This window comes from Amblyomma maculatum, chromosome 2 (genome assembly GCF_055883805.1).
Source record: "Amblyomma maculatum isolate TAMU_Amacu chromosome 2, ASM5588380v1, whole genome shotgun sequence".
In the NCBI taxonomy this organism is placed as follows: domain Eukaryota; kingdom Metazoa; phylum Arthropoda; class Arachnida; order Ixodida; family Ixodidae; genus Amblyomma; species Amblyomma maculatum.
In genome coordinates, this window is record NC_139345.1 from 65,342,202 (window position 1) to 65,354,896 (window position 12,695).

A 12,695-nucleotide genomic window follows, 5' to 3' on the forward strand; every position below is an offset into this window, starting at 1 on the left:
TCCCTTATTTTAATTAGTTTGTTCATGTACATGTACTCTTTTCTTTAAGGCACTAGTTGCATAAAAAGTCTATAAGTGGATTTTCTCTTGGTAATGAGACTGTTCAGTTCCATTGCAAGAGAGGCATCACTATAATTATTTTGTCACTGTATTTTGTGTTATGTGCCTTGCCTTATCAGAAGGTGCGAGTTGCTGTTAGGTCATTTACAGCAAATAGGAATTCATAGTTGTATTGTGTGATGCGTTTCTACATTCAATTCAGCCAGTATGCGCTGGCTGTTGTCCACCGCAAAGGCACCTTGCATTGGAGGTTTGTCCCTGGTACCATGTTGTGTGTTATGCACGTCGCGGTCATGGTTTTCGGCTTCGATACAAGCTAGTGCTCTAACACGGTGGAAATGGGGTTGGCAGTTCATCAACTGCTATAGTGGCATTAATTTTTTATGCATCCTGCAACTTGTTTTTTATGCACACACTTTTACTTATTTGCGCTGCTACTTGCAAGTGGTTTCCATGGAACATGGCTTACTTTTTGGCACAAGCAGTTCATTACAGCTTTGCCGGTTTATACTGCCGACTGCTTACTTTCCCCACTGCCCTATTGCTTGTTGTTTTACAGCACTTTTGCGTCCCATTAGGGATTGTTTATCTTCATGGAGCTGAATTATCTGTTCTTTCTAGCTTTTCGCATCAGCAGAGAAATCTTAAAACATTACTCTGTTGTGTTTCTACTGTGAGGTAGCTACTTTCATACAAAGGCACACAAGTTTGAGGAACAGTGAGACTTCATTGCCCTTGCTTGCTTTCAGTTGTGCTTTCTCTTACTATGCTTGTCATGGGTTCCTAAGCTAGTGTTTTAGTGCGTAGCTAGGTCGAACAACCAACTGAAGCCTGCTGGTCGTGGTAGTACTAGGTGCTGCTCTTGAAGCTTTCATTTGGTACTCTGAGTTTGTATCGCTGCACCTACTTTGTAGTGATAATGCCGCGTGTTTATGATTTTACATCATTTTTTTCATGTGATAAGAGAGGTATACATATCTATTTACATTTGCGTTAATATTTATATTAGGAAATTTTTTTTTAAAGAGCTTATTTTGTGTGTTGTCTTGTCACGTCTGCTTGGCCACAATGTTATCGCTTTGCCTCTTAAGCCTTTTGTTGACTAGCTGGTATGGTGCTCTTAGAGATGTCATACTGGTGCAAGTTGCGGTGTTTTTTGATATTTGAAAAGTTCATTTGTCTTTTGACATTTTTTATTCTGTGCTTACCGAATAAATTTCATTGCCCTTTGTACTGTTACATCTTAGTGTATTCCCAGCTCCTGTACAGTTTCTTTTCATGCTTTTGTGTGCACAAGGTATCTAGTCTTGCATTGTTAGTAACATTTAGTGGTAATAGTGGTATCTTATGTGCCTATAGACATCTTAGTACCTTGTAGTTAGACAGACTACAGGACACAACAGCTCAAAAAAGACAGTGCTTTACTGGTGCTGTTTCCTTGAATTCTCATTCCAGAAAAGAAAGCTGCAGCTTTTCAGTAAGCCTAACTAAACCTAGCATACCTCACTTTGGAAGAGGCAGAAAAATGACATGGGCAGTTATAAATGCCTTTTCAATGAGATTTTGTACTGGTCAGAGTGGCTGTTTTTATGCAGCTTAATACTGAAGTCAGAATGCAGTACCATTGAAAGTGTCGGAAGGTCACAGTACTTGCACTGTGCGTTGATGCTGATCGCAGTTTTATTACTTTTGTTGTTGGTACCGGTTAATAAACAATGCTGGACACATTATTGTCACTTTACATGTCATGGAGCCTCTCATTTGCACCTGTTGCATCCATTAATTCTGCTGCCTTTTTGTGCAAAAATGCTTATTTCTGTACTGTAGGAAAATTTGTGTTCAACACACATTACTATTTTTACTGGTTGTAGAACTCTAGTGTGGTAGCCTCATTAGTGCAATCTTTTTGCATGTACATTGTGTATTCTACCACAGCTTGTTTATAGAATTGTTGGATTTGTGAAATCTAGGTACATACAGTGTTAATACAGACGAATCCATTTATGATGGCTGCATTTATAATAAATGCTCGCTTATTACAAACAAAGGTGGAACTATCATAAAAATATGTATTAAGGCTATGGCACTGCATCTCAAATACAACAAACAACCATGGCTCCACCACTTAATCATAACTGACCTTGCGGCTCTGTAACCTACCCCCTTTAAAGTTGAAAGATGCGCTTCCAGGATGCACTTCCAGATCTTAGGATATTCCCTCTTCCTTATGAAAAATAAGCGAAACAGAAAGAAAATTTGTATTGAATTGGCAGTCAACCACAGGCAGAGGGAGCCCAGACGTTCTACTAGGGCTGCTTGTGCATGCGTGTATGCCTACTGGGAAAACATTTACAGAGCGGCAATTGAGAAATGTAGTAATTTCGAAATAGGTGCAGCGTTCAAAACAAAATTGTTGCACGTGGATGCTGATCAAATAATGATAGTGATCTGAGAAGTTTGAATGCCAGCCACAAAGTACACATTGATGGCCTACCTAGTCAAATGGCAATTGCATTGTCTGTGCAATCAACATAGTGCCTGGCGGGTAGTGTGCACCAATTAATGCAGGCTGACATGAGGCGCTAGCTGATTGATGGCTTTCGAGTAACGTGCTAGTTCCCACCTGGCTTTTAGGTCTTTAAAGTGGCCCTTCTGTGCAAAATTTGCACCAAGGTGTGCCAAGGTGTACCTAAATTAGGAAGTCCATGTACTGCTTAAGCACTTAACATAAAGATTACCCACACTGAGTATTCTGTGTGAACATGCATTCCAATTTCTTGGTTGCTAGATCTTTATAATTTCGTCAAGGTTCAAAAACGAGGTTCTAGACCTGCCAGCGCCGTAAATGCTTCAGGCTCAAGTTTTTATTGTCAGAAGTGTATCGACATTTACTGCGTCCCTAAGCGGCTTGAGCCTTGGAGAGCAACTTAATATGGTCGACTTTTCAAAAAGTAAACATTACTTTTTCTTGTGCATTTTTGCCTGTAGTAAGGTATGTCCACATACTTACAAGCTTCAGAAACAATGAATATGATTTATGTGACTGCCACGTTCATTGTTAAGTTGGCTAGAATGTACTGAAGGGTGACATTGTCGTATTACATGTTAAGTGGTAGACTTTTTTTCCTGCAAAAGCATGTGTGCCTTCAATTCCTGCTGGCTTCAAGAAATTCTGACTGATTTTCAATCAGCACAGCATGTTGCTGCTTGTAGGCGAGTGCAAGGAAGTTTTGAAGCAATAATGATTGAAACATAGATAATTTTAGTTAATTCTTTATAAATTCTGGTTTGTTAATATTAGATGTTAAAATGGTGATGTCCTTATTTTTGTGCTTTAAATGAAGGTCTCCACAACATATCATGGAAATCTGATGACAGCTGCATGCCCACCTCAGTGTGCTGAAGCCACAGTACAACTAGCTGCTGCAGTTGCAAAAGCGATGCTCTCGGTATAGTGTTTTATTTGCAGCAAGTGATAGGAACATGAAAATTACGAACGTTGAGCTGAAGCACCTGAAAAGGATTTAGAAATTGTATGGTGAATGAATGTTCGTCCTGTGCCTGAAAAAAAGTTAGCTAGCGCATATTAGATGTAACAATGTAATACCACTATCGGTCCCTCTGTATGCCTTATTTGCAACGTTACCATACTCATATTTTTGTACTGTTTTGCCAATACTAAACCTACTGGCAGGACAAAAAGTACAAGAAACTGCCAAAACACAATAAGATATCTCAACTGACCAAACAAAGGGTGCAAAATGAAAGGGTCACTTGAAAAACGCCAACTTGGTGTTGTGGACTACATGCAGGACATTTTACCGTACTGCATGATATGCCAGTTAAGTAAATTTAACCATCTATGCAGTTGATTTGAGTTGTCATCTCAAAATTGCCCCTTAGCCCATGGTTTTGCCCAAGAAGTTCTGCTTCTCTTTAGGCATAACTGAGATGTGTGTGCACTTCATTTCATGCCCAACATTATTCTTTTTCTCCCATCTTATAACAGATGAATAAGCATATTATAGGGCCATTTGTTTAACCTACACCAATGTAGGAAATCTATACCTACAATAGATTTTTGCTGCACAGGTGTAGCTGGTGTAGGTTAAACAAATGGCCCTGCTATTTTAAAATATTGTCATGTATCAATATGCACCAACCTCTAATATACACCTATAATCGCTAGTGCATAGTAAGGGTCTTACGTGAGTCTTACTATGGCAGCCGCACATGTTCTGCAAGCTGGGTACGACAGCATTGACAGGATACTTTAACACCACTAAGCTTTTAAAATCGACTCAATGCTCTCGGGTGCCATTTGGGATTTTGATTCAGAACTCACTTTTTTCGCTTAAATAGCAAAATCAGGCCTCAAGAAAGTCAACTAATTCACTAACAGGAAACCCCGATGGATAAATTTTATCTGTGCATATGGCATTCTTTAACGGCTGTGGACACGTTATGTACACATGTTCTGTACACGCGACCTTGATGGCATACCCTAGTAATCATCATTATCAGCCTCACTATACCCCACTGCAGAGCGAAGGCCTCTCCCATATTCCTCCAATTAACCCGGTCCTGTGCAAGCTGCATTCATGTTTCCCTTGCGAACTTAACCTCATCTGCCCACCTAATTTTCTACCGCCCCCTGCTACGCTTTTCTTCCATTAGAACCAAATCCCTTAGTGACCATGTCGCATTATGTGCCCTGTCCATTTCTTCTTGATTTTCATTACTGTGTCATTAACTCGAGTTATTTTTCTGACCCACTCTGCACACTTCCTATCTGTTAACATTACATCTACCATTTTCCTTTCCATATCTCTCTATGTTGTCATCAACTTGCATAGAACCCTTTTTGTTAGCCTCCACGTTTCAGCCCCATAGGTGAGTACAGGTAAAATACAACTGTTATATACTTTCCTCTTGACCGATAATGGCAAGCAACCAGTCTGTAGTTGAAATGCCAGGGTTTCTGAAATCAATGTTTCTAGGGATGACAGATTCAGTTTTATGTTTTGTGCTGTGAATTATGCAAGAAACCTGGAGAGAAAAGTGCTGGATTGGAACTTAATGCAAAATCCGTTGGCAAGCGAACTTCATCGTTGTCAGGTGGGGCACGTGCCTTAAAATGCTTCACCTTGAAACTTCTTAATATGGCTGCATGGCACTGCATCTTGCACTGAAGCAGCCATATCAGTGGCTCTCATGGCTATTACCTGCAAACATTCTACACTACAAGATGGGTACAGTCCATGCTAAAACAATTTTGCCGCTCTTAGAAATGTATGCGCAGCACCCATTCGCGTATGGGTGGTGCAAAGTGAATTCACTGATTGTAAAAGCACTATGTGAACAGTTGGTTCTCATTTGTTTAGTGGTCTAGCTTATATTAACGTGGGATGACAATTTGCTCATTACATGTACAGCCACCATACTTGCATGCCTGTAGCACAGAATGCTAAAAGGAAATAAATAGCATGGCTGGATATCGGCTATGGCTCTGCCGGCTCCACAGCACCCCAGAAAAGAATACGCACTTACGACGGGGCCCGCACTATCAGCTCACTTCGGCTTCCTCGCGGTGCCAAATTGCAAGGATAAGGGCGAATAGTTGCAAGGCATCTCCGCTTCCACGCCTCCTCTCGGCCGTTATCTCGGCTACACAGCAAAAACGTGGAAGCGCAGCGCGCAGCACTAGCAAGTCGCGACAGCTATTGCCCTCTCTGTGCGCGGACTGTTTATTCCCGTTACGAACATGTTTGCCAAATTTGCCCGCTGTATGTATCTGCATCATTGCCGAACGGTTGGCGGGCTCAGTGTTAACTCGTTTCGACGAGCGTCTCAGCGAAAGGGTCTCGACATTTCTGGCATTTACCCGCCGATCACGACTCCCTTCGACGCGGCCTCTGGCCATGTGTCGTACGAGAAGCTCCAGCACAATTTAAATCGTTGGTCATCGCTACCGTTTCGAGGACTTGTCGTGCACGGTTCCACAGGCGAATGCGTGTTGCTGACGGCCGAAGAGCGCCTCGAGATTGTGCGTAGGGTGAAATCGTCGCTGCCCGCGGACAAGTTGCTTATCGTGGGCGCGGGCCACGAGTCGACGCGATCCACAATCGAATTCGCCGCCCAATCTGCGCGCGCGGGCGCGTCTGCTGTGCTCGTCGTCACTCCCTGCTTTTACAAGGGACGCATGACGGCCGAAGCTCTCGAGAGACACTTCGCCCGTGTAGCCGACGAGAGTCCAGTGCCAGTGATACTTTACAGCGTGCCTGCCAACACAGGAGTGGACCTGCCTGCCGACGTGGCGATCCGCCTGTCGGCTCACCCGAACGTGATCGGCATGAAGGACAGCGGCGGAGAGATCGCAAAGATCGGCTACATCGTTCACAAAACGCGGGAGTGCGGCTTCCAAGTGTTGGCTGGGTCCGCCGGTTTCCTCCTGCCGTCGCTACAAGTCGGCGCTGTCGGCGGCGTGTGTGCTTTGGCCAATACGCTTGGATCCGAGGTGTGCCAGCTGCAGCAGCTTTTTGAGACGGGTGCCGCGCAGGAGGCTCGTCATCTGCAGCATAGGCTTATAGCACCTAACGCAGGAGTGACAAAACGTTTTGGCATCGCGGGAGTGAAGGCATCTATGGAATGGTTTGGTCTCTACGGAGGCCCTGTTAGGCCCCCCTTGCTACCACTTAACGGTGGCGAACAGTCTGAACTGAGGAAGATATTCGCTGATGAAGGATTTATGAAGTTGTAGAGGGAGGACATAAAAATGTCATAAATTGCTCGACCCTGGTTCAGGTCGTCGGCTCAAATCGATGAGTTAAATACCTAACACATACACACACGGGCGATATGGGCAACGAGCTGTGACCAGGGTAATTGATGGAGTTCAGCAGGAGTGGCCCGCGGTTCTCCCAGGAATAGGGTACTTAAGGGTTGCACAGGTTTGGACTGAGTGGTGAGGCAGGCACATTGTACACGCAGACATTGTAAAGGCATTTTCTTTTTTGTTTTTACCATGGTGTTTGTGGAAAAAAAAAATTCAGGTAAACGCTCGGGAGTCGCAGGAAGCCGAACAAGAGGGTCACTTCGTTAGCCAGCGCGTTTCGGCCAGTGGACTTGTTTTCTTTGGACTGTCTGTCTGTCCGAAAAAAATTATTTCGGGTATGTTACAGGAAGAAAGCTTGATGTGGTGGGGTCACCTTTCACAATCAAGTTAATTATGCAGGCTTTTGCTTCAGGAGGAGAAAAACCCGTATAAAGGAAAACAAAGTCAAGAACATGTATAAACACAGAAGACAAAAGTCATTTGTCAAAGCGTTGGCTAGCTTCCCCCTCAAAAGCCTCAATCCTTGTTCGGTTTCCTTTGCTTGTGTACGTATTACATACCATATATATTCAATAACTTGTCCTACACCGTGGTCCATTGAGAGTGGCATAATTAATGCAGCCTTTCTTTTCACTGAAAACAATTTAAGATTTCATTTCTGGAATCTCTTGACAGACAGGCTTAAGCGTGAGATCGTATGTTGACGTTCAGCCACATATGCATAGATTGAGTGTACCTTGACCTTGTTAATTTCTTGAATGGCCTGCCACGCAAGATGAGCGACGCATCTGACTCTCGAAATCAAGAACTCACAGCGTCTCTATATAGTCCATAAAGTTGAGTTCGGGCTTCCAGCTATTAACGGCTCAGAAATTAATAAAAATGTGCTATATTGTAAACTATCGAGTTATTTCTCGCGAGCAGACTATTTCGTGTTGGTGACGGCGCCGTAGGTGACGAACGGACAGACAGGTGTAGCACTGAAATCAACTCTTTATTGGCTGTCTTGCGTCTGCAAAGGAGGGAAGGCGGCGCCAACGCGCGCGCTCTTCCCTGGACGGCTTCCTCGTAGACGCGTGGAGGCGGTCGCCGCAGTCGCGCCGCGCTATCAGCGCGAACGCGAAACATCCCCTTCTGTGATTCAAATAATTCTGATTTACTGTAAACACCTTCAAGATGCTTTCCCTTACATCAATTCTTCATCTGGTTTTCGTTCTACAATTTCCTTTTAGGTCTTCACGCGAAAACCTGGATGTAACGAAAAATCGCGGACATTTCGTTATAACCAGGTTTAACTGTATATATATATAATTTTAACCTCTTTACTAACGACTTAGAAGGAGAGGAGGAAACTAACAATCTTTCCTCCTATTAACACCTCGTCAGTACCACGTACAGCAAAATCGCGCAGAAATTTAGTTAAAATCGAACACAAGAAAAAGCGCGGAGGCAGTATCCTGGGGAATTTAAATGTGCAGTTAAAACTCGATTTAACAAAGTAGGAAGCCGCGAATCATTTCGTTAAATCGTGAACTTCGTCAAACCGGGGGAGGCATTTCTCGGTCACTTAATCTGATGCAATCGATTATTATATGGTGTAGCAGCGTCATATGCGCAAAGCTTAAATGCTCTGGAAATGAAACTGGATTTTTAAAGGACGTAACAGCGCAGCTTAAACGAAGGACCAGAGAAGTTGCACTGTTTCGTCATCATTGAAACGCAATACCAGTTTGCCCACTACGCCGCAAATAAGTCGCTGATCTTCGCTTGCTTGCGGTATATATTTAACAACTGCACGGATTTTTTCTGTATTCCGGTAAATTGTCGCAGCAGATCAAGGGCATCCAACAGTTTGGCGGCACCACTGCCGACACCGGGTCGACGGGCGGGCTTTTAATTGCGAAATCTTGTGAACGAAAATCAACATAACTCCCGTTTTTGCGCCGACCAGTTTGGACAAAGGGGGCGAAGTTGTTCTGTTCTGAGAATACTGAATAAATAAAGATGTTTTCAATCAATCAATGTTCCACGACTCGCCCCCTCGCAGTCAACATATTCTTATCTACAACATATATGGCTCGCAGTCAACATATTTTTGGATGTTTTGTACAAAATGCACCAATAGATTTGCTATCCTTCATTTTTCTACAAAAAAAATTCGTTAACTTGGGAGAGATAGCCAAATTGGCTTTGTTATTTCGAGTTAGTCAAATCATTGGGCCACATAGGCGGCTAAAGGGAAATCGGGATATTTTCGTTAAGTCGAGTTTTGACTGCCCGTTATACCTGGTGGCACGGGCAGAGGCATATTATTTTCTATTACTTTTGGGTAGCCTCATCATAATATATGTACTCATACTCATTTTTTTAATGTGGCCGAAAACTTCTGAGTTTGAAGGCTACAGTATAGGGTTCCATTTTTTTTGAGGACGCAGGTAGTTATAGAACGAAAAATGGTATAGGTGTAACGTTGAGAGACATTAGGCGTACGCATTGTGTCAGAATAAACGCGAGTCAATTACATTAAAGTCTAAATCAAGATGAAGAATAGGGCACGGGCAGGACATTGAGAAGGCAAGATAACCGATGGTCGCAAAAAAAAAAAAAAGAAAAAGAAAAAAACCGAAGGAACACAACAAACGCTCAGGCGATTGATTGAGAAGACAAGCACTTCCATATTTCAGCATAGGGGTTTTCACTCACATTTCCAGATCAGAAGAATTGATGAGCTGATCAGATATTTTTTGGCGTGTTGTATAAATCGATGTTTCGCTGAAGTCATTCGCAGAGCCTATTTTTTGAACTTTTTTATGGGGTTCTATAAAGAGTGCGAAAACTGGGATGACGATAATCCGCTTGGGAAATATAAGCAAACATGGGCCTGTTTGATATTGATATATCAACGGAATCAAGGTGTAATGAACGAACTGAAGGTGACACTACAAGATTACAAAAGCTACGAAATTGTGATTTCCAGTCACTTTTCAATTGCAACAGTGGTTTGAATTTAATTCACGGTATAAGGCTCTGTATCTCGATGGTGCAGCGGAGCAGCCAAGTGCAGCAAATGCTCCTTGGAGCCGTCGACCACCAGCTTCCTCTTCAAGGACGTGTGCTGCCCTTGGCCGTGATGGGTATATTCTATGCGCTCGTGTTTCCTTTCTTTTTTGTCGCTCCGCCTCACAGGATTTTCCCTTGAAAAACGATTTGCGCGTCCATTGGCGACTGGTCGACCTTTATTGAGCCGCCAACGGACAGAATAATGATAAGAAAACGCCCGCCGTGGTGCACGACGCCTGGGGCTCGGTTATGGCAACGCGGCCACACTTCTATGGAGTCTCAATCCATAATGCTCATATGCTCGTGTATTGAGAATTTTTAGTGCGTACTAAAACAAACACCCACTGGGGGTGACAACCCATACTGACAAGCCCTTTTGATGCCTTTCTGTAATGGTCCATAGCGTCACCTCTCATTAAGACGTCATCTCTAGTTATGATGTTACTTCCGTGCATTGAATATAGCCACTGCCGTTACTATATTGTGGCTAGAGGAGTATTCGCAGCACTTTAGGCATTTGGTATTGATCTCTAAGGTGGAGTTGCGTCAGCGCGGACGCAACTCCATCTTAGAGATCCTCCTTTTCGTTGCTAATGGATTTAAAAAGCTATAGTGGGTCTCAGCCAGGAATTCCGTACATTCTAATTGCACAAAGCCTGAGTGCATATCGGTTATATTTTTTAAGGGCATTCCAAAAAATTTTAGAAAGAGAAAGCAGCGGGTGTTGCTTGTTTACAAGAAAAAAATAGCTGAAAGATAATCACCGCATCTTTGTTATTCGTCGAATGTGACATTCAATACCGGCGTTTATTGTTCCATACAAATTTCAAGATGGTCGCATGCACACCAGCAAACGTTCTATTTTGTGACAAGCACTGCGTCTTAATTATCTTTCGGAGTTCGATCTGGCGTTTATCACAGTTCATGGTTTGCTGCAACAACTTATTTTTCTGGCTTATAGTACCACTCGACTTTGTACGTATTTTCGTAGACTGCGTGCATGCAAACGCTTGTAATATCACATGCCTGCAAACTTAGCAGGGAAGGGCATTGTGCAACAATGAAACTTATACAGATACGTAGCGCGCCTGGGATGTGATTAAAGATATCACAAAATGATACTTTAGTTTATCGCACCCGCTTCTGTATCGGCATGCGTTGCCGTCTGCTATCAGCTCTTTGGCTCTGCTTCGTGCGTTGCCACCTGTATATGTATCTCCCAGCGTAAACATGTGTTATGCACCAAATTCTTGCCAGAAAGGCTGTCAGATATCCTTGTTCCATGATAGTAAATAAACCGCACATGACAGCTTGATGCATAAAATATAATAAAAGCTGATAACGGCCACTGTTGGAAAGGTGACGTCAAGCATGACATTATCCGAGAAGGTCAGACGTGAGGTAATAATCCAGGGCGTTCATTTCGAAGGCCGGGCTTTCTAGCAAGGTCTACTCGCGTAACAAAGGTAAAGTGCTGGTTTAATTGGTGTAAAAGGACAGGTTACGCGGCTGTCGACTGGTTCTTTTCCACTGACCAATTTCACTTATGGCATCATGGCAGAACAGCCATTACTTACTATTTTTCAGCACTCGATGTCCTTTGGGCAGGTGTAGGGTTGAAAGGACAAGCTAAAATCCAAAAAGAGCTGGACAAAGCAGTTGACCTCGTGCAGGTGGCAGATCGATCCAGAGTCGTCATAATGAAGTGTGTGCGTGCAAGCACAAACAAAATATACTGTAATATACCGATCTCAGCAAAAACAAGCCGAGAGCAAACGTAAATTTTTCGTTCATATGTACAACACGGAGCATTATACTGAACACTAATAATGCAACCGCAGTATAAGAGAATTTCACATTCTCGGCAGGTTTCCGACGAAATATCCAGTGTGGTTTGTGCAAAATTTCAGTGCATATTAATACTAATATCTGCGTTTACTTACAAGAGCTGTTAAATCATCATGTTCTTGCTGTTGTGTGAATTACGGTGAAGGTAAGCATTTTCCTATTGCAGACTGCAATACCGCTCCTGCTGATGTATCCATGCGAGGTCAAGACCCAGACAGGAGGTTCAGAATCTCTTTTGTCTTGTCTCGTGGGGAATACATGTATGTTTCCCGGAGCAAGAAATAAATAAAATAGTACTAATTAATATTAATATTAATATGCGCAGCGCGTAAGGCCGCAGTGTTCGGGTAAAAACCAACGAGTGGCTTAAGGGGAAGTGCGGAATGCATGCATGAGCGCTTTGGTATAGGTCGTTGTGGGTTCGGCGCTTCGGCTGAACCGATGGGACGTGCGATAAAGAGTGTTCTTTAGAGCAGTGCTGTTAATGCGAAATCATTATACTTGTCACATTATAGGAGACAAGCCGGCGGCACAGTGATCGCGAGATGGTTAAAAAAATTCCAGCGATGTCAAAACAATAGGGGGACGTCATCAAGCAGCCGTGCGATGATGCACGAAGCCGACCATTAATGATGCCTATAACTGAATGCATCTATAGACTCACCCGTGACCGAGGCTGTACCGCCACTTCAAGGAATGCTATACGCACATCGTTCTTATACGTGCATATGTTTACCATTGGAGGACCTTTATGTGGAGCCAGTGATCAACTCTTTCAACTTCTTAAATAGTTTCGGGTGGTGCAGTTCGATTTGTCATTGCATATACCAATTACATGCTAGTCAAGTTGGGAGCTAGGTCGTAACTGGGATTCGAACCTACGAACATATGG

General features: G+C 43.2%; 1 protein-coding gene across 1 annotated transcript; it reads left to right on the forward strand.

Moving 5' to 3' along the window:
* Positions 1-5,684: 5,684 nt before the first annotated feature.
* On the forward strand, positions 5,685-8,780 carry LOC146198851 (4-hydroxy-2-oxoglutarate aldolase, mitochondrial-like). Its single transcript, XM_084594333.1, has one exon. It carries the CDS (start codon positions 5,825-5,827, stop codon positions 6,818-6,820), a length of 996 nt encoding a protein of 331 aa, XP_084450459.1. The 5' UTR covers positions 5,685-5,824; the 3' UTR covers positions 6,821-8,780.
* The last annotated feature ends 3,915 nt before the right edge of the window (positions 8,781-12,695 follow it).